Source organism: Grammomys surdaster, unplaced genomic scaffold (genome assembly GCF_004785775.1).
Source record: "Grammomys surdaster isolate TR1022 unplaced genomic scaffold, NIH_TR_1.0 125974, whole genome shotgun sequence".
Classification (NCBI taxonomy): domain Eukaryota; kingdom Metazoa; phylum Chordata; class Mammalia; order Rodentia; family Muridae; genus Grammomys; species Grammomys surdaster.
The window spans coordinates 638,262-663,606 of NW_021620791.1; the positions used below are offsets into that span (position 1 = coordinate 638,262).

The 25,345-nt window shown below is 44.4% G+C and overlaps 1 protein-coding gene across 1 annotated transcript in view; it reads right to left on the reverse strand.

Moving 5' to 3' along the window:
- Window positions 1-17,072, reverse strand: part of Fbxo32 (F-box protein 32) — a 35,619-nt gene extending 18,547 nt beyond the window's left edge. Inside the window, exons 1-4 of the mRNA XM_028753866.1 lie at window positions 16,666-17,072; window positions 10,283-10,395; window positions 8,630-8,679; window positions 7,624-7,716 (exon numbers count right to left, since the gene is read on the reverse strand). Coding sequence (XP_028609699.1) covers window positions 7,624-7,716; window positions 8,630-8,679; window positions 10,283-10,395; window positions 16,666-16,781 — 372 coding nt within the window. The 5' untranslated portion in view covers window positions 16,782-17,072. The remainder of the gene's footprint in view (window positions 1-7,623; window positions 7,717-8,629; window positions 8,680-10,282; window positions 10,396-16,665) is intronic.
- Window positions 17,073-25,345: the final 8,273 nt, after the last annotated feature.

The window sequence follows — 25,345 nt, forward strand, 5'->3', positions numbered from 1 at the left end:
TCTACAGTTTGATGTGATGTTTGGAGAGTTACTGGGCAAAAGCAATTTCCCTTCCATTGTTCTTTCCTGAAAAACAGGTTTCCTCTGCAACTCATCCTAGTATAGCACTTACGTTTATTAACATATATACACACATATGTGTGTGTGTTTGTGTGTGTGTGTATACCATCATATGCGAGTGGACGTGAAGGAACACTGTGTGACAGTTGGTTTGCTTCTCCACTTTACCAATATGTGGGCTCTGGAATTGAATTCATCAGGCTTGGCAGCAACCATCTTAGCAGCTGAACCATCTTGCTAGCCTAGCACTAATATTTTGAAGAATATGTCACTTCCCCACTCAAAATCCTCAGATGCTTTCCCTCTGCATGTGGGAAAATCCCCAAGCTCCTTTTCACAACTGACAAGGTCCTCCTGGACCTACTTCCTGCCCTTCTCCAGCTTCCTTTTCGTACAATGGTCCCCAAGTTCATTCTGTCCCTGCTATTCAGCCCAACTGCTGTATAGTCAGGTGAAGTTCATTCTCACTGGTGGGTCTCTGTCTCTTCCGTATCTTTACACGCTTGGCTCCATCTCATCCCAGATGAGCTGATGTTGCCCAGATAGAGCTCAGAGAAATCACCCCTGATGTCTTACTTGAAAACCAAACCCCTGTCCCCTCTCATCTAACTGTCCTGATCCTTTGTTGCTACTTAGTGCACAGCTTCACATACTTGCTGCCTGTCCAATCAGAAGCTCTCCCTCAAATATGCTAGAGGGAACCAGGTTTACTATTTCACCCCTGCCTACTTCACGCCAGTCATGCCACACGTACTTTTTATATATACACATTTATCTTTGAGAGTCAAAGAGTATTATTTTAGGAAGGATCTGGAAAGAGTTGACCCAAACGCCCTGCTGTTTGGGATAAGGTTCTTTATGATGGTCAAATGACATGATTCTAGATCACACAAAGTTTCAGGTTAGAGGTCATCTTGTCTCAGAGTGGTCCTCCAGGGGCTGCACAGAGGGCTGAGGAGGAAGTTACCTACCATGTAAAAAAAAAATCTCAAACACTCACTGCAGGGCAAGCATGCCCCACCTCTACAGGGATGCCGACAATTAAGCCTTCAGAAGAATTGATAAAAATAGCAGCTTCTGCTTCCTGGCAGTTTAAAAGGTCAAATCCAAACGGAGGTCGACCACATATATCCTATCTCTTGAGAGATATTGTTAAGACTATATAAGAATGTATTTGTGTCTTGGCTTGGATGGCACACCCCTTTAATCACAGCACTTGGGAGGCAGACCAGGTAGATCTCTGTAAGTTCAAGGCCAGCCAGGTTAACATAGAGACCCTGTCTAAAGATAAACAAGCAAACAACAAAAAGAGTTGTTCCACATTCTTCCATCTCCCAGGAAGAGGCTCTCCATACCTTGCATGGAAAAATCTACCAGCATGATCAAAAGCAGAGAAAGGAAGTCCAAGCTATGTCTCACGTGCTCAGTGCCCGAGCTGGGTGCCCACTGGAAGTCGGCATCATTTATAACAAGCCTTCAGTTACATTAGGCAGCACCTCTCCCTGCACTGAGTACTGTGTACTTCCAAGATCCTTATTTATTCAATGGATAACACAGATCACATACCTGGAAAGCTTTGCCCTGACTTTGAGCTTGAACACTGGCAGGTTGTAAGAAGAAAAATTTCAGCCACATTAATAATCTCCAGGCATGTCAAGATTGGGTAAATATTATTTGCAAGTGGAACAGCTCTTGAACTAAGAGAGTTAAAATGGTGAGGAGGGCCAAGTTTATATGAATTAGTTGTATCCTCAGCCAAGAGAAACCTGTCTCTCCACCTTTTAACTATCTCAGTGACTTTGGTACTTACAAAGGATCCCTGATTCCTGCTGTATAGCTCTGAGCAGTCATGACTTCCTTGTTGCCACTATTTACACTAAACCTCCCAATTCTTCCAGTGTGGCCTCTTTTACTCCAGAATGTCCCACCCCTCCCTATGCTCCTGTGAGGCTGAATGTGACATCATTCTCAAGCCTACCTCACTCTCCTTCGCTTCTGTCCTTTCCCATCTCCAGGTTTCTGCACACACCTTTAGTTCCTGCAAAGCCTTCTGCTTACCCCTCCCTCTGGCCAAATCCTGGACAACCCTGAAGGAAGCATCTCAGGTTCTGTGTCTTTCAAGAAGTTATATGCAGCACTCCTAGACAACATCAAACCCAACCAATTGCTTACACTGTTGAAAAAAAACACCTGGTAGCAGAGGCAAGATCCCATGCAATTCTCAAGGGGCTGAGGCACACTGGTACGTGGGCTTCGTACAAATTAGGGCTTCAAACATAATCACTTGAAGCATTTTGCCATGTACAGAACATAACAGGGGGATGATGTCAACTCTTTCATCCTTGGCATTGGAGACCTTTCACAGAATCTGGAGGCTTTGAGTTCTAGGTCACGTATGGTATTAGTTGTTTCATAAGCATCCTTCTTGGATGGGCACTAAACTTGTACTTAAAACTCAGTTCACCTGTTCACTCTGTAATAAGTACCGATTCAGCCTAGAGTCCAAAGTAGACTTCAATATAAAATATATTTTCTAAGACCTATGTTACTATGTGTTTAGATTCTGGCTCCCCCCACACACAAAAAAAAGAACATGTTTTTGAGCCAGTAATTCCGAAAGCGGGCTAAGAAAAGTCAGTTAGAAAAATATGGAAACATGGCCATTCAAATCATTTGTGAGAGTCATGTTGCTGCTCTGCTGCCTTGTTGCTCCTGCAGTGGCTGGCGTCCTTCCAGCTCTGTCAGACACTGAGAGTTTTAAGGCCCTGATCTCTGAGGCCCCTTCCATCTCAGGAAGGCCACCAAGTGTGTAAAGCACCAATTTAATCCAAGGTTCCTGTGGCCGAAGAAGCTGCATGAAGAGCCAAGCTATTATGCACATGGCAACCCACTGGGGCTTGGCATCCGCATGCCCTTAATTTCAGTACTGGGTTTAAATTTGACTCATTGGCTCGTATTGGTCTTTTGTTTGCCAAACCACCCATCAACTTAAACTGAAACATGTTTTTCTGGAAAATGCATTTTTTTGGGGGGGGTTGTAGGAATGTAGCAACTTGCTAGAAATATTCAAATAGACTTAGGATGGTAGTGTGGTAAACAGTAAGAATGTGCCTTGAACTCACGGTCCTCTTTGTTGCAGAGGGACAGAGAATAGGGCTATAGGCTTTCTTTGTCCTTCCTGTACTCCTAACACACAAGGGGCCAGTTTACACCAGTCAGAAAGTGGGTATTCAAGTTCCGCACCAACTTCCTGGGTTGATAATTGCAGCTATGGTTGCCAGGTGGCTGGTCTCATTTTCATCCCATAGAAGAACTGAGAAGGATGGCCAAACGTATTTTGGCATCACGGTCTTTTCCTGTGAATGTGTGTCCATGTGATACAGACGGTTATGTGATATAAAAGGCAGAGGGGAACATGACGGTGCAACAGGTAAACACCTTTGCTGCACACACGCCTGCTGGCCTGAGCTTAACTGGAAGGAGAGAACCAATGCTCAGAAGTCGTCCTGTGACCTCCATGTGTGCATTGTAGCAGGTACATGTCTGCCCTCACATGCACACATCAAATCAAAGAAGGGATTTCTCCATCTGAGCATACAGTGAAGGGCACTAAGTACAGAGCCACAGGACAGAGGATCAGGGTTAGATTCCCTGTGTCTCTTCTTGGCTAGGCAACCTTGTACAAATCACTTGATTCCCTGATGTTTGCTTTCTCGTCTTCAGATGAGTTCAGCACATCTGCCCACTGAACAGCCTGACCTCATCGAAGAAGCAGATGGACAGGGTTGGAATCAGTGGACTGCAAAGAGATAGCTGGGAACTGGTTTAATGTCAGAAGCTGCCATAAATCATGACTACTAAAATAACCTTTCCAACATCCTCTAGTCCCTGACTTCTTCTTCCCCATGGATCCTTCCTGGCTACCAGATGACATCACATAGAGAAGCCTCGCACTCAGAGCCTTTTCTCATGTCTGCCTCCTTGTTTAGACATATTTAACTGACCCATCATCATCAACACTCAAAATCTTTCAAACCTCACTTACTCCTTCCTGGTAGTTCTTGGACAAGCTGCTCACAGTGATCCTTCTTCCGGAGACTTAACAGGCTACCTCCTGTATGCTTCCTACCTCCTCAAACTCTGTCTTATGATGATAGCTCTGCAGTACATAGTTCCCAGCTCACCAACTGGAAGCACCAGTAGAGGCCAAAACAGTTTTAAAGGATACAAAATGTTCCAGGCTTCTGGGCCACAAGAACTGCCATGCAACTCTGAATCCAACTTCCACTCAGCACAGAAAGAGCCATAGACAATATGTAACAAGTCTTCACAGACACTGATATTTGGGTTGTGCATAATTTATGTATCCTATTAATTATTATACAAGGCCAAATTCAATTACAGCTATACCCTACACTGTATTCAGCCACATCAGGTAAAGAATTACACTCATATACATATATGTGTATATAGAAACATTTTGTTCAACGTTGGAGCTAGAATCCAGGGAATGCCACACCCTAAGCAAGTGCTCCCTCATGGAGCCATGTCTGCAACCCTAGGCCATTTTTTTTTTAAATTGTTGCTATAGAGTTTTAACTCAATTCCATCTTATCCTTCCCAAGAAGGTTTTTTGTTCCTCACTTGAATAATGGGCTGTCTTGGAGACAGTTCCATTTCATCGTCTATCAAAAAAATTTTTAAAAAAATATTTATTTTTCTTTTGTGTGTATGTAATGTGTGTGTTGTGTATGTGTGTGTGTGTCACAGTAAGTGTACAGAGAGCACAAGACATCCTTTTTTCTCTTCCTTCTGTCTTGCTTTGAGGCAGGGTCTCTCTCATTTCTTTAAAAAAAAATTAAAGAACACCCAACCATTTGTTTAGTGTGTGTATGTGTGTGCATGTATGTTCACATGGTGCATGCTTACCACAATGTACATAGGGAGATCAAAGGACAACTCGTGAGGTCAGTTTCTCCTTCCGAAGCACGGGTCCAGGGGGCTGAATTCCAGTCACCAGGTTTGTGTGGCAAGAGCCTTTAGCTGGTGCACCATCTCCCTGGTCCCTAATAATGCAGCCTCCTAAGTGACTCACTGAGGCACGGCTGTTTTGCTAAGTGTTGATGTTTGCCATTGTCCAGCCACGCTGCAGAGAGAGTAAGGAGCCAAAACCAAAGATGTCCAGCTAGTTTTAGCACCTCACAAGTCCTACTGCAAATAGGTCAATCCTGAACTGTACCCCATCTGCAAACCCAGACTCTATCTTAATCGCTCAAGAAAGATGGCTGCACATATTTCAGTCACTGAAACTTACAGAGCGATTCCCACACCCTTCCTCTTCATCTTCACACTGTATTTTCCCAGTCTCAGAGAAAGGCTTTGACACAGCCTCATAGGTTAGAGGGTCAAAGCAATTGATTTATGAAAGGTACCATAGCTACTATGGCTTGGATTTGGAGTCGGAAAGTGGGAGGGGCTCCCCTCTTCCCACACAGACCACAGTACACCCTTCAGAAGCCATCATTTGATGCTGTGTATACTGTTTTTAAAAGTTCATATGCAAAATACATCATTTGGGCCCTGAATAAATTTCTCAATTAGTTTGCAGACTCTAAAGCTCACTGGGCTTTCCCTGACAGATAGTTAAGAGATGCCATCACCTGAACACAACTTACAGTTAATTACTTCAGAAGCTCTTGGGGGCAGGGCCCACCACTTACCAGCTTCCTAGGTGATTACAGCATGCAGCCAGTTCTGAGGTCAGTCGGCTGCTGTTCCGAGTTACCAACTTCCAAGCCCCTTTTATGGGGGTTCAATGGTGGTTTTGGTAAGCAGGCAATATTAGATATTAGTGGCTGAGTCTGTACAGCTGGTTCTAATCTGCAGAGCTCACCCATGTGTAAAAGTGTCTCAGGGTTTAGACACTTTCCCTTTGAAACTGGGGACACCCCTCTTACGGAAGAGGAACCCAAGTGGGGCCTGACTTCAGGACATTTACTTTAATTCCCTGCTTACAAAGAACCCAGGGAAGCAGATACAAGTATCTTAAGAATACCCAGTTTTCATATCCACTGTTTGTTCCTTCTCTAGTCCTGTGACATCGGCTAAGTCAGTTGCCTGGCTGTACCGTTTGTTTACATGGAAGTTATATAAGCACCCACAATTCATAGGAACACTGAAAAGAGTAAAGGTGACAAACAGTTGCTGCTGTGTTAGAATCTGGGCCCTCTGCCTTATTTCTTCTGAAAAGAAAAGTAGGTGGAAGGAAAGCCGCCTAAAACCAGACCATTCTGATGATCGATTTGTAACAGGAAATCAGACCCGAGTGTCTCCTTTAACACAGATGATGGAAACTAGTCATATTCTTAGCAACAGAAGTTTCCAGATCTCCCCGGGACCATTTCCAACCATCCAGACTAGTTTGCAGGCATTGCAAGGACTAGGTGACCTCTCTAGACTGGCGGAGTCAGGCTGAATGACAGGAACATTTTGCCCAAGAAGGGCTCTTATTTTTATCCCTCTTGGACTGAAGAACGGCTCAGCCAGAGACTGGACAGAACTGCCTATACGTCATGGACTCAGCCCAGGGCTTCCAATCTGCTGCTTGAAGGCCTGGGCTTTTGCCAGGTCACTCTGTCCAGGCAGCCTGCATCTGCCCAGATGACAGGTGAATGAACCAGGCCTCAAGGGGGCTTGAATGTCATCCCTTTGGCTGAGTCTCTTCAGTCATCTGACTGTGTTATGGGCACCGAGAAGCTGCACAACCCAGAAAAAGAAAACAAAAGCTAACCCAAGCAACCCCCACAGGAGGAAAATTCCCCCTCACTCCAGAGCCCCGATCCTAAACAGCTGCTTCCACCCAGGGAGAACCATCAATAAAAGATGTACAATGGTGTGTGTGCGTGCATGTGTCCATGAAAAACAATCACACAAATAAACTCAATAGCTTTCAAGTCATGTTAACCTTACTTGTGCTACTTCATTAACAGTTTCAAATGGTTTAAAATAGAAAGACCATAAAGGAGGTGTCAGGCTGAGGTAGATGGAGACTTACTATGAGATGGTAGGCGTGGGAGGGCTGCACTGGGGCTTTGAGCTCAACCATTTTGAGCCTACATGACTGATGTGACCCAGAGCCAGCTGAAGCAGGAGAGTGAGAACAATCAGGAGGTTTCCACAAAAGTTTAATTTGGGGCTTATTTCCTGAGAAGCTCTCCTTTGCTGGTGTTGCTGCCTGCCACTTAGACAGGGTAGGTGTGGAGAGGACCAGGAGTGGATTCTCACTTGGGGTAGACTTACCCATGGACAGATTCACTGAGGAATTATGACCCTCAGAAATAACAGCACAGCTACCTACCTTCAAGTATTGGGGGTTGGGAGAAGAGTTGTTTTCTGACTGCCCTGAAACTCTGGCATGAAAATTTCTCTCTCTCTCTCTCTCTCTCTCTCTCTCTCTCTCTCTCTCTCTCTCTCTCTCTCTCTCCTCCCCCCACCCCCCAGGACAACACAAATGTTAACAGTCCAATTCAAGAGTCTGGATAAGCTTGGGTTCTTGAGACTCACCCTTACTACGTAGTTGAATCTTCTGGAATCCAGGATGGCAGTGGAGAAGTCCAGTCTGTTGAAAGCTTCTCCCAAAGTACAGTATCCATGGCGCTGCATGTGGGACAGAGGCACACATTACGCCTGCCACGCAGAGGCTATTCTCCAGTACAGCCCAGAGGACTCCACTGAACCAGTTGGCTGCTCATCTTAGAGAACCAGGCTCTGCCTTCCAGCATCTGAATCCCAGGAGACACAAGGTGTGTGGTAGAGCCCACATCTACTTGGGTTGGGGACTAACCTGGACTAATCTGTGGACACCCCTTCTCATGACTAGTACCAGTTGAGCTCTCTACACTAGTCTTGGAGTACGGATGCAGAGTGTGTCACTGGGAACTGAGTATAGGCTATTAGGGTTTGTGAGAGTGTCTGTCAAATACTCATGGGAAGAGGATCGGTTCTACCCGCCTCCACTGTGGCATCACACCACAGCCACTGATAACGCTCTGCTTTGTGAGGAAGAAAACAAATGTTGGACTTCTAGAATGGATGTACAGAGAATTTCAAAGACAGTGTTCTGCCATATCATCTCTTCCTGTCCTAAGTTTCTGGGTTTGTCACTGATCCACTCTCTCTGTGTCTGATGTCATAGAGAAATGAGGTGTTTTCATGGACCCTGAGAGAAACAGGAATGCTGTCACTCTATCATATTGCCTCCTGTCCTAGTGATCAAATTGTCTGTTTTATCATATGCTGTAGAAGATGGCTTGAGGAAGGTCTTGTCCCCACCTACAGCTCAAAGAGCAGGCACTGAAAAGATCTGCTGGATTTACTCATTAGTCCTCTCAAAGCTAAGATCTAGCCAAGCTGAAGTCCAAAGAGAGCTCTCTCCTTGCTCCTCTCCGTAACAGAAAGTGGATACCCTCCCACCTTCTGTTGTAATTAAAGGACTGCTGTTGCCCAATTCTCTCTTAGGAAGGCACAGCGTTACTAAGCACAGGGCTTTAGTAAATGGATGGTGACTTACCTCCTTGGTACTCCCTTTGTGAACATAGATCCACTTTTCCTGATGGAAATCTACAGAGTCCAAAAAATGGAAACAGAAATATATCTGAAAAATTGGTAGCAGGCCTACCAAGATTTTAAATACGACTCTTTTTTTTTTATTTATTCCAAAGTTCAAAATGTTTTGACAAAAAAAAAAAAAGAGAGAGAGAGAGAGAGAGAGAGACTTAACAATCTATGAGAATAAAAATACTCAATTTCTGTGGTTTCTAAATATTGGATCCGTAATTTGCTTCAATTGAAGCAATCTGAGTCTTTGATATTAGATATGGTGTTCTCAAACCTCCAGATTAAAAAGATAATCTAACACTCGAGTACCTTTGTTTTAAATGCCAAACCTAAAACGTATACAAGGCCATGAAAAGTGGATACAGAACAGGTAACATGGGGAAATATGCAGACCAAGTGGATTAAGTTATTCTAATTTATAATTCATATTCTTTAACAGAACCTTACATCCTCTGCTAACATTTAAGCATCTAGACCACATGAATACAGTTTGTTCAAGAGGGACAAACTTATTTTCTTTTTCCAGCCTTTTGCATTTTGAGACACAGTCCGTGTATTCTAGGTTGGCCTCAGACTCACTCTGTGGCTGATGTGAACTTGAACACCTTTAAAACTTCTGTTATTTTGTCTTCACCCCAAGCCCTGAAGTTGAGGATGGAACCCAGGGCCCACTGAGCTAATCCTCCATCCCTTTGTTATTTCTTCTCCTTTTTTAAATCTTCTGATTCTCCCCACTTCTACTTTCTGAGAGTCAAGGCGTCTAGCTCATTCAGTACTGAGGATGGACCCAGGCCTCAGCCTGGGAGGCAAGCACCGAACTACATCCTTAGTCTGATAATTCTATTTCCAAAACCTCAAAACACGGTTAAAAAAATCAAAATACTGCTGGAATGGACTCAGCTGGTCACATTCCTGCACTGTAACTGTCTTATGTCAAATGCAAATGACAAGCAGGGATAAGCTCACCTAGCAAAGACTTTTGAACAGCAAAGAACATGCTGATTTTGTCTGGGAAATGCACAGTTGAGAAGTCAACTCAGTTAGTGATATCAGAGGCATCAGGGCAGCTAGCTGTCTAATAAGAGAGGCACGAGTTTGTTTTTCAAGAACCACGCAAAAGAACTGACACACAGCCGGGCAGAAGAGATGAGGTTTAGATTGTTGACTGTTCTTGCAGAGGTCTCGAGTTCAGTTCCCAGCAACCACATGGAGGCTCACAACCATCTATAATGGGATCTGATGTCCTCATCTGTCATGCAGGCATATATGAAAGTAGAGCATATTCATATACATAAATAAATAAATCTTAAAAAAAAAGAGAGAGATTGTCAGATAGCCTTTCTTTTTCTTTTGAGGTAGCTCCAGCTGGCTTTGGATTTGCTTTGTATTGAGGATGAGACCCTGAACATCTGATCCTCCTGCTGGAAGGACAGGCCAGAGCCGCCATGTCTAATTTATGCAGTACTAAGGGACCAGGGCCACCATGTCTAATTTATGCAGTACTAAGGGACTGAACCCAGGACTTTTTGCATCCTAGGCAGGCACTTTTCCAAGTGAGCTCTGTTCTCAGATACCTTTCTTCTTATATTCAAAACAAACTACTTACACTGAGTTTTGGTTTTGCTGTTCTGTATGTCTTTCTTTCTCTTCTTGGCCGCAACATCGTAGTTCAGGCTGTTGAATAGATTCTCCTTACTGTACACCTCCTTGTTGCAGTAACTGTAATGGAAGAGAAGAGGGCAGCAACTGTATTGTAAATAGCTATAAATAATTCACTGGATTATCAAACACACCAACATATATGCTTCCCAGAAAAGACAGAAAAAAAAACCAATAAAATCATCTAACAAAACAAAACAAAAACAGTTCTTGCAGACACAGACTTCTTTCTCTTAGTAAAAATATCATCACCTCCATGTGGAAGGCCGGGATGGGGGCATGCGTTTCTTTTGAATTCCCTAACAGGGCTTTCCATTATAATTTGGTACAGAACACTATACTCTCTAAGAGCAATGCAGTCCATTACAATATCTCTTTAAACAAAAGGGGAGGGTGACGGTTGGTGTCACTGCACCACACAATGCCTGCATTTTTCAAGACGCAGAGCATCTAGGCCAAGCTACTGTGGCTTCTTCCTTCCCTTTCCCATCCTCCCTCCTTCCACCCTCCTTGCCCTCCTCTTTATCTTCCTTTCCATCATCTCCAAACCTCCACCCTTCTCTTTTTAAGACAAGTCTCACTATGTGTATCAAGCTGGCCTCAAACTCATAGATTCACCTGTCTTTGCCTCCTCAGTGCTGTGTGCCACCAACGTCCAACTTGACCTGTCTTTTTTTCTTTTTTTTTCTTTTGACAAGATTTTACTATGTAGCTCAGGCTGGCCTTGATTTACTATGTAGTATAGGCTAGTTTTGAACATAGTGGTCCTCAGTCTCAGCTCCTCAATACTGGGTGTGTATAGAAAGCTAGGATTGTAGGCATGTGATATCCCATCCCGCTCTTTATAAAATGGTTTCATTGAGCTATAATGCACATATTCTACAATTCATTCATGTAACGGATAACCAAGTCGCTTTAGCTAGTATGTTCCTGTCCTGTTTTAAAGCATGAACACGATCACAATTACAAACAGCTGACTTACAAACTCCCCTTCTAGTAGGTATTTTGCATACAATGCTACTTGTTTTAGGTTTCTGGTTAAGATGTTGGTTCCTCACAGAAACCATAACATTTTAATTCATAAACTTAGAGGGGCTGAAAAGACAACAAATATACTTATCCAGTTTGTAGATCACTGAAAGATGGGCATGTTCAACTTTGGCCAGGTATCCATTTCCCTTAGCAAGCTGAGGTGTCATGGGAATAAGGGTGATAGTCTCATGATTTAAGGAAAAAAAAATCTCTAAATACTTTCTACAGAAATGATGGGGAAGAAATACTAAAATTTAACAGGACAATGGGTTCCCTGCCTCTTTTAACCCCAAGAGGACGGCAGGATTTATAACAACCACCTGTACAAATTAGGTATGTGTTGTGTCCACTAACATACTAAGAGATCTTAAGTTTTCCAATGTCCTCTGCAGGATTTAAAATGTGATTTGTATCTTTTTTTTGTGGGGATGAATAATAAGCATATATGCCTTTTCTGTTTCTTGCTTTGTGTAAATGAGAGAAGGGAAAAGAGGGCTGGGAACAGTGTCCAGTGTTCTTTCATTGCGACTGGTGTCTCAGTAAGACTTTCCTAGAGGTCTTTCTGAAATGCTGACATCACAGCTAGATACCCTATGCTGCTTTTAGAACCTACAGGGAGAAACTTGAGGGACCACCAGTCAACCACTCACTTTCCTTCTCCCAGTCACACCTAATACCATTTACTGAGTCCCCTAATGTCTTTAGCCTTCTCTTTTACATTCAGGGAAACAGGGTATTTTTAGGCTTCAGACTGAGTGTTGCAGAAATGACCTCTCTCAGAGGCACTTGCTTGAGTGAGCCAAGGGTGAGTGTTTTGGGTCAGGCTTTGTACAACTCCGGAGTGTGTGTCTGTCTGTCTGTCTGCTTGCATGGCTGTGTCGGGTACAAAGTCACTGACCAGGGACGATCTGCTTCAGGTCAAGAAAAGGGGCAGAACAAACAGCAGAACTCCGAGTCTTGGAGGATGACTTAAAGAATTTTAATCAAAACCAAGGAAGAGAAAAAGATGGAAAGTCAAGCGAGTGGCCCCTGGTGTCCCAAAGCTTCAGAAAACAAAGATAGAACATTCAGTGTACAAAAATAACCAGGAAGGCTTATTTCTTAAAGAAATATGCACAGAGACACACAGCTGACATGACCATGCTACATGATGATGTAGTTTGTATACCCTGAAAACTATAGCAGAAATTCCTTATGTAGAGAAGCACAAAACAAGCCATTTTAGTTTGAGCTATACATATATGGGTCTGCAGAAACCTTGGGCACAGATAGTGACCTTCTAATGGGAAGTGGTCAAGGGGATTTGAACATTTGCTTTCTTTATGGATACAAGAAGGACATACTTTAAGTTTGAGTGACTCATTTCAAAAGCCAATTCGAGAAGGATTTCAAATAATTTATGATGCTCTCTTGATGCAGAGTGTAGAAAAGCTTTAAGCACAGGAAAAAGCCTATGCATCTCATTTTATATTAGGGGTTGAGTTCCAGAGGCTTGGGAGCAAGGCTGTAAAGTTTATTTGTATTGTCTACTTATGTTTTCTTTTAAGCAATAATATATTCAGTGGCTATTTTGAGACTTCAGTTATGTCTCCTTCCAGGAAATGCAAAATCAATGGAAAATTACAGCTCAAAAATGTAACAAGAAAAACAACCATCATTTACAAATCATGGCGCATATATATATAGGAATATCAAAACCATTTCAAGGAGGCTGGTTTCCTCCACCAAATGCAATAGTGGAGGAGTTGTTACTTTGTAACTACTTCTTACTAATCCTCGAGTTACTTGTTACTTTGTAACTACTTCTTACTAATCTTGATGTTTACAGGCACAGGCCAAGAATAAAGAAAAAGCCCTTCCCCACTCAACACCCACATCACCATCAAACACATGCAAAATACTATCAGGCAACTGTAGAAGAAGTGGAAAGTTTTCAAAGTAAGACAATAAATAGGAACATTAGTGCAGCAGATAAAGGAGGGGATGGGAAATGTGAACTTTATTTCTTACTTCATTTGTAATTAAGAAAAACACTTAATACCATTTCCTGACCCAAAGCAGTTATATAGTCCTTATTATGTCCAGTGAGATTTTGATGCTCAAAGTCATATCTAGTTTGCCAAACATGAAAAGGCTACTTCCTGGATTGATTTGGGGAAACAGCCTAGCACACTGGGCTTATTATAATACTGTCCTGCACAGAGTAAGTGCTTGTAAAAATATCTATTATTTTTATTCAAGGTTTCGAGGCTAACTTCCTCCTTCCTGGGCCAGCCTTAACAACATACAGTATGTAACACTGGAATGGACTTTTAACAGCAGAAGTGCAGACTTGGAGAAGAGAGTTGAGATTACTCATCCTGGAGTTGGGGCGGGCCAGGGGTGGTTGGGGAGGAGGCAGTGTGGGTCATCTCAACCACCACTTCCTTGAAGCATTCTTGGATGGCTCCAGCTCAAACAGTGTTCCTTCCTTGAAATTCTAATCTGCCCCACAAACCTAACACTTGCCATCCCTTCTGTAGCTTACAGTTTCAACTTTTTATTTTGTTTTCGGAGACAGGGTTTCTCTGTGTAGCCCTGGCCATCTTGGAATTTGCTCTGTAGACCAGGCTGGCCTTGAACTCAGATCTACCTGTCTCTGCCTCTGTGCTGGGATAAAAGGTATGTACCATCACAGCTGGGCTCAGCTGTAACTTTTTAAGGGGTCAGCTTTAAGCTTATCTAAGTTCTTCTACAATCTCAGGAGGCATTTGGCTATTCTGAGACTGCAACATTAATTGGCTGTTGGGGGGCAGGGCCCTGGACCACAGAGACAATGGCAGGCAGAGTCTATAACAGGTGTACTGTGCAGACAAGCCATGGTTTAAACAATAACCTCAACAGAGTACGCCTTTATTCTTTATTCTTGCTGGGCAACTTTCAGGATGGTACGTGGAATTAGAGAAGCCTCAGTAGTTCAGTTTACAGTCACCCACCCTCTTTTATAAAGGACCTGCCTTTTGTTTTCTTAGAACAAGAGAGGGCATTCAAGCTCACCTGTGCTGACAGGCACTCGGCCCAAACCTTACATCATAGGAAAACCAAGACGGAAAACAGCGAGATATCTGAGATCACAAACCCAGACTCAGAAGGCCACTGCTTTCAAGAAGTTGGCAGGCTTCTGCTGTGGAAGGAGGGATTGTTTATGGTTGCTGGGGGAAAAAAATACCCTGCAAACAGTCAGCTGCTCTGCTGAGAGGCAGATGACCAAACCATTCCTCAAGTGTGACTCAGCAGAGGACCACAGGTGGCCACTGTATTGATCACTGCTGAGACCATGATGACTGAGAGTGACAGCTTCAGCTCACAGGTGTGGCCCGCAAGCAAAGAAAGGGGATCAGGAAGGGACAAAAGGACAGGGCTTTGTTTTGTTTTCTGAGACAGGGTTTCTCAGTGTAACCCTGGCTATCCTGAAACTGAAATCTGTAGTCCAGTCTGGCCTTGAACTCAGAGATCCAGCTGCCTCTGCCTCAAGTAGTGTGATTAAAGGCGTCCATCACCACCTCCATCAGAGGCAGGTTTAACTCATCTTCAGATCTTTTGGAATAGGGAGAGTGAGATGTCCTATTTCTGTCTCATGGAGCAAGGATGGATTGAGCATCCAGATGAAATGGGGGTCTCTCCAGTTTAGTTCCCAGCCTGCTGAGACACAGTGGGCTGTTACCCTATTTTACTAGGTAGGGAAAGTCACTATAATGCAGTGGGCTGGACCCCTGCTAAGTCATCCTGGAAAGAAGCTAAGTTTTTTTATACATAAACAAAGAGCTGGGATGTTAGATTCAGGCTCCTAAGATGGATGGTTCCAGGGAGGAGAAAGCTTCTTTCTGATGTACTCCCTTCTCACTCAGTCAAGAAAAGAGTACTAGGTATAACTGTTAACTTCATTCATTGGAAAACAGTCAGGTGACAACGGTTGGTAATTTATCTGAGTTTCTGTGAGTAAGATTTCTTTATAGTGTTCTAAACTCCCCTGGGACTTGCTCAAAGACCCAACACAAGGTTAAAATATTTGATTCTTCTGGAAGGCTCCAAGTTCAGCGATTTGTTTCACCTCATTAAGAGACAAAGGGAATTCAAGCATTACAAATTGCAGACAAGTGGGAGACACTGGAGGTCACCCCGCTCACTAACCGTTTCCTGATAATTAATCACCAAACCTTTATTCAAACAACCATTGGCAAATCTCACTCAATGGGACATGCCCCACTCACAAAATGACTCTGGTGAAGTCAACTTAGGGGTGTGTGTGTGTTAATCAAAGGACAGTGGGAGGGGAGAGCACCTAAGGGTGACCTCAACTGCACCAGTCCCTCCAAACAAACTTCTGTCAGTTCCTCAGGTGTCTCAGGGAGTCAGCTGTCCAGGTTGGGGATTGATTCTCGACCTCATAATTTATGAGTGGGCACTTGTTCTGACCTCAGATTTTCCACTAGACGACGGAGCTCGGGTGAGACTTCAAGTCTGGGTGGTCTTTCTGCAGCTGGCACGTACCACTAAGGATGGGAGTGTGCTCACGGTATAAAGACCAAGGGCCACGGAGGAAACAGGTGCAAAGGCCTGGTCCTTCCTGAAGCAGAGCATTGTTCCTGCATTTCTTCCCTGCCTCCCTCCGCAGCCCCTAAGCGTTACCACAACGACCCACTCCGTAAGTCTGCCCAGGAGGGCTGTTGTCCTGGGGCCCATCGGCTGCCCCTCCCAGTTACTCTTTTTTTTTTTTTTGTCTCAGCCCACTCAGCCGTAGACTGTGCGTGGGAAGAGCCTTCATGCACTCATGGCAGGGCCCACGACCAATCCCATCATCCGGCTTTGTGACTACTACCGCTCTTGTACTCTTGGGGTCCTGTCACAGGACAGTGAAAGGCAAACAGCCAAGTCGCTAGCGCCCACTTAAAGCAGTAACTGTGCGATTCCGGGATCTAAAGGAAGAGTCCGTGAGTTGTGCGCCTGTGTCCAAGTGTTTTGGGACATAATCCCCTATTGCCAGATTGAGGGATCCCGGGTTCTGTATGGGAACTTTTCTTCTGAGAGAAACGGACCTTCATCAGTAGGAGACGCTAAATTACCCATCTCTCATGTTCTGGCGACCTTTGCCGAAACCCCGGCACCTCACTTCTGTCCCTTCATCTGGAAGCCTCCTCTTTATTCTGGCCCAGACCTGCTTGCCCTCCTTCACCTGCCCCTGAGGTCCGCACTTCTCCCCTTGCCCCCTGACCAGCTAAGATCGGTTTTATGGGGCTGAAAGTCGGCGAATGTCCTCACCTGCTGAGGTCGCTCACAAAGCTGCCGCTTTTCTCATCCAAGAAGCGCTTCCAGCCGTCGGCCGTCTTCACCCAGCTCTGGCCCGGGGACCGCCAGTCCTGCCCAAGGAACGGCATGGTACCGAGCGCAGACCGGACGGATGGACGGACAGGACGGATTGGCAGTCAGGAACCGGCCTGGCTTGCCCAGGGGATGGGGCGCGCTGGGAAGATGCTGGAGAACGCAGGCGGCGACCAGGACAAGAGTGGGGGAACTGGTGTGGGGGGCTGAGGGTCCTGGGTGGATTCGGGGGTCCTTGCACTCACAGGGGCTCAGGCGCTGGGGAGAGTCGCGTGTCGCGTCCTGACTCCGGGAATGCTGCGTGGTTGCCGGAGCGCAGTATTTATCCCGGGCCGCTGCCCGGTCTCTTTGTTGCCGGAAGAGCCGCCTGCTCTTAGCCCGCCCCCCCCCCCCGCGCCCCAAGGCCACGTGGCTTTGTTTATGGGCTCGCCTTGTTTTCCAAGGCGCCCGCGGCTCTCGCTCTGCTCCCAGTTGCACAACCTTGCGCCCGTGGAAACTTGAAGCCGCGTGGCCAGGCCAGATGTCCTGCTGACCCTCGGTGCCCTGGCACCTCTGCACCTCCCCTACTCCCCCATCGGGCGTAGCTGCTGCCACCAAGATCCTGGCTTTGCACTAAGCACTCTACGTTCCCTCTACCCGTCTGGGACAAGCTAGGTGCAGCAAGGAAGCCGACTCAGAGAGTTGGGAACCGTCAGTCCCAGGCGGGTCTGGAAGCGGCGGGACCAATCTTTGCAGGCAGATCAGCCTTGGAGTGGGCCAGAGCGTCTGGGGCTGGGTAGGGGCGCAGTCTTTGGACCCCTCTTACTGCCAGTACCGACTCCAGGCGCCAGGGTGTGCTAAGTGAATGAGGGGACCCAGTGCGGCAGGAGTGGGGCGGGACTACCCCCACCCCTTCCGCCTTAAAGCTGTCACTTGATGCGTTTGCTGTCAAGCTCGACTCTCCCGGTGGGAAAGGAAGGGGAAAGAAGGAGAAAGAAGAGACCTCGCAGCATCTGGACCCCATGGCGTGGAAGTGAAGAGCTGAGACAGTCTTGGGTCCCACTCTGAGGGATCCTGCGCAAGCGGCGCTGGCATCGAGGCGCCTGGCCCAGAACAAAGCCTCCAGGAAGGAGTCTCTGGCTCTGCTCACTGTACTTGCTCTAGTGCCCCAGGGCTGGGTTTTTATCCTGTGGAACCACTGAAACCCTCCTCTCTTTTCCTTTACGCAGTTCAATTCCTAGTGTCCTCTGTCTTCTAGCTATAAAGTCCTCCTGGCTTTCATGTCCACTTCAGAAAGGGAAGAGAGCCCGTTATGAACTTAACTCTCCTAACACGAGGGAGTGGCCAGTCTGGCTGATATTCTGGTTTTCAGGTGAGGGGGTGGCCAGTCTGGCTGATATTCTGGTTTTCAGGTGAAAAACCTGAAACTGTGGGGTCCTCAGAGACGGTTAAGTCCATGATTATCTAGGGTCTTATCTTATGACTACTTCTTAACTCAGAGCGATCCTCCCTGGTGTGCAGAACATTAACTCCCTTTCAGTCTAGAGACATCTCAGCCCAGTGCCTTACCACCAGGCTCAGAATTGGCCGTTCATAGCCATCCTGTCAGTCTTCCTCCTTTGAGTGTGTGTGCATTTGTGTGCATGTGGAGGCAGGTGTCTTCCTTGATCACTTTTGGTCTTATTTATCTTTGAGGCGGACTCATTGAGCCGGGAGCTCATCTATCAGTATACTGGCAGGCCGATGAATTCTTCGAGCTGAGGCAAATTTGAAGCAAGCTTTAATTAATTACTGACCAGGATGAATTTTGGTCAGGACCACTCTCTGGAATTACCAGCTTAGCAGCCCCTAGACATGTTTTACAGAGGCTTTTAAGGCCATTGTATTTTTTCCTATGTGGCTTTGATATTTTCCAAGGACTACAACTCCCAGCATTCCAAGAAGTTACCTAGTCTTTGGGCTGGTGGGACTTGCAGGTTAATTTTTGGGTCTTACCACATCTCCCTACCAAATCAACTCACCAGCCTCTCCATAGCTAATTCTTTTGTGAACAAGTGACTACTGCCTTAGGGTGGCTTGTGGCCTTCCACCATTACTGGTAAGACCTGGGAAGTCACATTCACCTGGACCTACATGGCACCAGGCACTAACAGAGAAACAAAAACCTCATGCTAGAGAATTAGCTTCCAGTTCTTTCTTCTACATCCGTGCTTCTGTAGCCACTGGCAGTGTGTCTTCTACAGTGCATAAAGGCCAGATAGGCAGAGGAAATGAGTGTGTCTTGTGGGCTCTGTGTTGCAAGGAGGAAGGACATGTTTTTAATAAAGTCTGTCTTCAAGTAGCCAGGATTTTCTGATTTTGGTTTCCCACCATAAATAATTTATTAGTGCAGCAATAATAAAAATGGCTTGTAAAAGCCCTGCAGAAGATACCAAACAAATGTTAAACACCAAACATGCTAAGAGATGAGGCAAAGTTGGATCTGAACTTTGTTGGGGGAGAGCTGGTATCTACAAGAGAACACAATTAAGGAATGCAGTTATTAAAGATGCAGGGGTGGGGGCTACTTCCATGAAGAAACCACAGAGGTCTGGAAGGCAGAGGATTTGAATCTTTTTTTTTTTTTTTTTTTTTTTTTTTTTTTTTTTTTTTTTTTTTTTTGGTTTTTCGAAACAGGGTTTCTCTGTATAGCCCTGGCTGTCCTGGAACTCACTCTGTAGACCAGGCTGGCCTCGAACTCAGAAATCCACCTGTCTCTGCCTCCCAAGTGCTGGGATTAAAGGCGTGCACCACCACTGACTGGCGAGGATTTGAATCTAATTCTGCTAAAGCACCTTGTACTTTATTGGATGAACAGCAAGAGGCTCCAGGTACTCAAGATGATGCTGGGGATGAGGGAGATGCCTGCCGTTCAGATTGTTTAGAAAGTGTAGCAGTTGGGGTTAGTAGTGCCATTTCTTCTCTTCCCTCTTTGTAGTAGGAATGTGTATCTACACTCTTGACCTGGTAACTTGCAGAGGAGTGAAGGAAGCCTTGGGTAAATGTGTAAAAAGCAGATGAAATCCTGAGTACATATTGTTGACATGTTTACAGATATGCCATGGGTCCAAGTACATTGGACTCTTGGGAGTGGCAAAGTCTTCTCCAAGATTGGCTCAGGGAATTGGCAAAATCTTTTTTGTTTGTTTGCTTGTTTATTTGTTTGTTTATATGTTGTGTAACAGTGTCCTCCAAAATTGAAACATTTCATCCTGCAGGGAAGTTTTTTAAGGAGGGAGGTGAGCAACTCAAAATAGCTTAAAGGAAGTCCCTAAAACTGACCAGATTCATTAGGCCCCTCCCTGCCAGAGTAAGCAATAAAGTCATCCTCAGAGAAGGCAAGTTGCAAAGGAGATAGTCAGCCATGCTGTAAAAAAGACTCAGACCAGACCAGCTGCCAGGAAAAAGCACAGATCACCTACCAGCCTGGAAAAGGTTTAGACCAGAGTCACTTGGAAAGGGCATTCACCGACCTGTTGAGCTGCCTACAGGCTGTGCAGAGTGCTCAAGGTTCTCATCTTATGAGCTGTCACCCATGGTGGGGTGGGCCTTGGTGATGCAGTTGTCTCTGAGTCATTACTGCTCCTGTAAGTAACCCCTCACCCATATTCCTGTAAGTAACCCTGACAATATTCATTGATTTACCAAGCTGGACTTCGATGGTATCTGTACTTCAGTCTGTCATGAGTTCTCAGTCAAGGGTGGGTAGACAGGAATAGTGTCTCCCCAGGAAAAGTTTTGTTACATATCACTGTGGCCCACGAATGATTGTTTATGGATGATTGACCAGTGTATATAAAAACTATCAACCACCAGCTCCCTCCTGTGATGACTGCAGCCTGAGATACCTTGTCTACAGAGACCTTCCGCTGAGTCTAGGTAAACCTGCCCTTAACTTGTATATAATTATCCCAGCTCCTGTTGTTGAGGTGAGTTTCTGGACTGCTCCTGTTGTTGAGGTGAGTTTCTGGACTGTTCCTGTTGTTGATGTATGAGTGTATGGTCCAGCCACCCAATCCCAGATTTTCTGCGCCTATGCCTGTATATCCGTTCTTCATTCTCTTATCATCCCTGTCAGGTTTCCAGAACCAAAGCCAGGCAGCCATGGCAGCATCTGGATGAGCGATGTGGTACCTTTTGAGTTATTGGCCATGTGACTTGCTGGGGTTAGTGGAATCCCAGGACGTATGATGAGGGCAGAGGTTACTTGCTTGTGTGGGCTTGAGCTTTCTTATTTTCTAGCCATCAATACCCTGGCTAGTCAGTCATCTTTTTTTTTTTTTTTTTTTTTTTTTAATTTTTTTATTGGATGTTTTATTTACATTTCATATGTTGTCCCCTTACCCCATCCCCCACCCACCCAGGAACCCCCAATCCCCTCACACCTCCTCCTTCTTCTTTGTGGATGTAACCTCTATCTACCCCCCCACTCCCACCTCCCCACCCTCAAAACTCCCACCCCCTGGGGCGTCCAGCCTTCATGAGGTCAAGGATCTCATCTTCCACCTGTGCCCAGCAGGGCCCTCCACTCTTATATATTCAGCTAAGGCCCTGGATCCCTCCATAAGTGCTCCCAGGCTGGTGGTTTAGACCCTGGGAGCTGTGGTTGGTTGGTATTGTTGCTCTCCTCATGGTGCCACAAATCCTTTCAGCTCCTTCAGTCTTCACTCTAACTCCTCCATTGAGAACCCCATAATCACTTCAATGGCTAGTTGTGAGCATCTGCCTCTGAATATGTCAGACTCTTGAAGACCTCTGAGGAGACATCCATATCAGGCTCTTATCAGCATGCACTTCCTGACTTCCACATCAGCATCTACCTTTGGTGACTGCACATGGGATGGATACTCAGGTGGAAAGGTCTTCAGACGGCCCCTCCTTCAGTTTTTGTCCCTCGCTTTGTCTCCATATTTGCTCCCTTGAGTATTTTGTTGCTCCTTCTAAGAAGGACCGAATCACCCCCACTTGGTCTTCCTTCTTTATGGACTTCATGTGGCCTGTGAGTTGCATCTTGGGCATTTTAAGGTTCTGGGCTAATATCCAATAATCAGTGAGTGAATACCATGTGTGTTCTTTTGTGATTGGCTTACCTCACTCAGTATGATAATTTCTAGTTCCATCCATTTACCTAGGAACCTCTCAAATTCATTGTTTTTAATAGCTGAGTAATACTCCATTGTGTAAATATACCACATTTTTTGAATCCATTCCTCAGTTGAAGGACATCTGGGTTCTTTCCAGCTCCTGGCTATTATAAATAAGGCTGCTATGAACATAGTTGAGCATATGTCCTTATTATATGTTCGAGCACCTTCTGGGTATATGCCTAGGAGTGGTATAGCTGGATCCTCGGGTAATGCTATGTCCAATTTTCTGAGGAACCGCCACACTGATTTCCAAAGTGGTTGCACCATCTTGCAGTCCCACCAACAATGGAGGAGTGTTCCTCTTTCTCCACACCCTCGCCAGCATCTACTATCACCTGAGTTTTTAATCTTAGCCATTCTGACTGGTGTGAGATGGAATCTCAGGGTTGTTTTGATTTGCATTTCCCTGACGACTAAGGATGCCGAGCATTTCTTTAGGTGCTTCTCGGCCATTCGAGTTTCTTCTGTTGAAAATTCTTTGTTAAGCTCTATACCCCATTTTTTAATAGGGTAATTTGGTTGCCTGGAGTCTAATTTCTTGAGTTCTTTGTATATATTGGATATTAGCCCTCTATCAGATGAAGGATTGGTAAAGATCTTTTCCCAATTTGTTGGTTGTCGTTTTGTCCTATTGACAGTGTCCTTTGCCTTACAGAAACTTTGCAATTTTATGAAGTCCCATTTGTCAATTCTCGATCTTAGAGCATATGCCATTGGAGTTCTGTTCAGGAACTTTTCCCCTGTGCCCAAGTATTCGAGGCTTTTCCCCACCTTCTCTTCTATTAGTTTCAGTGTATCTGGTTTTATGTGGAGGTCCTTTATCCACTTAGATTTGAGCTTTGTACAAGGGGATAAGAATGGATCAATTTTCATTCTTCTACATGTTGTCCTCCAGTTGAACCAGCACCATTTGTTGAAAATGCTGTCCTTTTTCCACTGGACAGTTTTAGCTCCTTTGTCAAAGATCAAGTGACCATAGGAGTGTGGGTTCATTTCTGGGTCTTCAATTCTATTCCATTGATCTTCCTGCCTGTCTCTGTACCAATACCAGGTAGTTTTTATCACTATTGCTCTGTAGTACAGCTTGAGGTCAGGGATGGTGATTCCTCCCGAAGTTCTTTTATTGTTGAGAATAGTTTTCGCTATCCTAGGTTTTTTGTTATTCCATATGAATTTGAGAATTTCCTTTTCTAACTCTGTGAAGAATTGAGTTGGGATTTTAATGGGGATTGCATTGAATCTGCAGATTGCTTTTGGCAAGATGGCCATTTTTATTATATTAATCCTGCCAATCCATGAGCATGGGAGATCTTTCCATCTTCTGAGATCTTCTTCAATTTCTTTCTTCAGAGACTTGAAGTTCTTGTCATACAGGTCTTTCACTTGCTTGGTTAGATTCACACCAAGGTATTTTATATTATTTGCAACTATTGTGAAGGGTGTCATTTCCCTAATTTCTTTTTCAGTCTGTTTATCTTTCATGTAGAGGAAGGCTACTGATTTGTTTGAGTTGATTTTATAACCAGCCACTTTGCTGAAGTTGTTTATCAGGTTTAGGAGTTCTCTGGTGGAAGTTTGGGGGTCACTTAAGTATACTATCATATCATCTGCAAATAGCGATATTTTGACTTCTTCCTTTCCTATTTGTATCCCTTTGACTTCTTTTTGTTGTCTAATTGCTCTGGCTAAGACTTCCAGTACTATATTGAATAGGTAGGGGGAGAGTGGGCAGCCTTGTCTAGTCCCTGATCTTAGTGGGATTGCTTCAAGTTTCTCTCCATTTAGCTTGATGTTGGCTACTGGTTTGCTGTAAATTGCTTTTACTATGTTTAGGTAGGGGCCTTGAATTCCTGATCTTTCCAAGACTTTTATCATGAAGGGATGTTGAATTTTGTCAAATGCTTTCTTAGCATCTAGTGAGATAATCATATGGTTTTTTTCTTTAAGTTTGTTTATATAGTGGATTACATTGATGGATTTCCGAATATTGAACCATCCCTGCATTCCTGGGATAAAACCTACTTGATCATGATGGATGATTGTTTTGATGTGGTCTTGGATTCGGTTTGCTAGAATTTTATTGAGTATTTTTGCATCGATGTTCATAAGGGAGATTGGTCTGAAGTTCTCTTTCTTTGTTGGGTCCTTGTGGGGTTTGGGAATGAGTGTAATTGTAGCTTCATAGAACGAATTGGGTAGTGTTCCTTCTGTCTCTATTTTGTGGAATAGTTTGAAGAGAATTGGTATTAGGTCTTCCTTGAAGGTCTGATAGAATTCAGCACTAAAACCATCTGGTCCTGGGCTTTTTTTGGTGGGGAGACTTTTAATGACTGCTGCTATTTCCTGAGGGGTTATGGGACTATTTAGATGGTTTATCTGCTCCTGGTTTAATTTTGGTACCTGGTATCTGTCTAGGAAATTGTCCATTTCATCCAGGTTTTCCAGTTTTGTTGAGTATAGACCTTTGTAGTAGGATCTGATGATTTTTTTAATTTCTTCCGTTTCTGTTGTTATGTGTCCCTTTTCAGTTCTGATTTTATTAATTTGGATACTCTCTCTGTGCCCTCTGGTTAATCTGGCTAACGGTTTATCTATCTTGTTGATTTTCTCAAAGAACCAACTCCTGGTTTTATTGATATTTTGTATTGTTCTTTCAGTTTCTATTTGGTTGATTTCAGCCCTGAGTTTGATTATTTCCTGCCTTCTACTCCTCCTGGGTGTATTTGCTTCTTTTTGTTCTAGGGCTTTTAGTTGTGCAGTCAACTTGTTAGTGTGTGCTCTTTCCAGTTTCTTTTTGTAGGCACTTAGAGCTATGAGTTTTCCTCTTAGCACTGCCTTCATGGAGTCCCACAAGTTTTGGTATGATGTGTCCTCATTTTCATTGAAATCTAAAAAGTCTTTAATTTCTTTCTTTATTTCTTCCTTGACCAAGTCATCATTGAGTAGAGAGTTGTTCAGTTTCCATGTGCACATGGGTTTTCCATTGGTTTTGTCATTATTAAAGACCAGTCTTATTCCATGGTGATCTGATAAGAGGCAAGGGATTATTTCAATCTTTTTGTATCTGTAGAGGCTTGTTTTGTGACCAATTATATGGTCTATTTTGGAGAAGGTACCATGAGGTGCTGAGAAAAAGGTATATTCTTTTGTTTTAGGATGAAATGTTCTATAGATGTCTGTTAAGTCCATTCGGTTCATAACTTCTGTTAATGTCAAAGTGTCTCGGTTTAGTTTCTGTTTCCATGATCTGTCCATTGCTGAGAGTGGGGTGTTGAAATCCCCCACTATTATTGTGTGAGGTGTAATGTGTGTTTTGAGCTTTAGTAAAGTTTCTTTTATGTATGTAGGTGCCCTTGCATTTGGGGCATAGATGTTCAGAATTGAGAGTTCACCTTGGTAGCTTTTTCCTTTGATGAGTATGAAGTGTCCTTCCTTATCTTTTTTGATTAATTTTG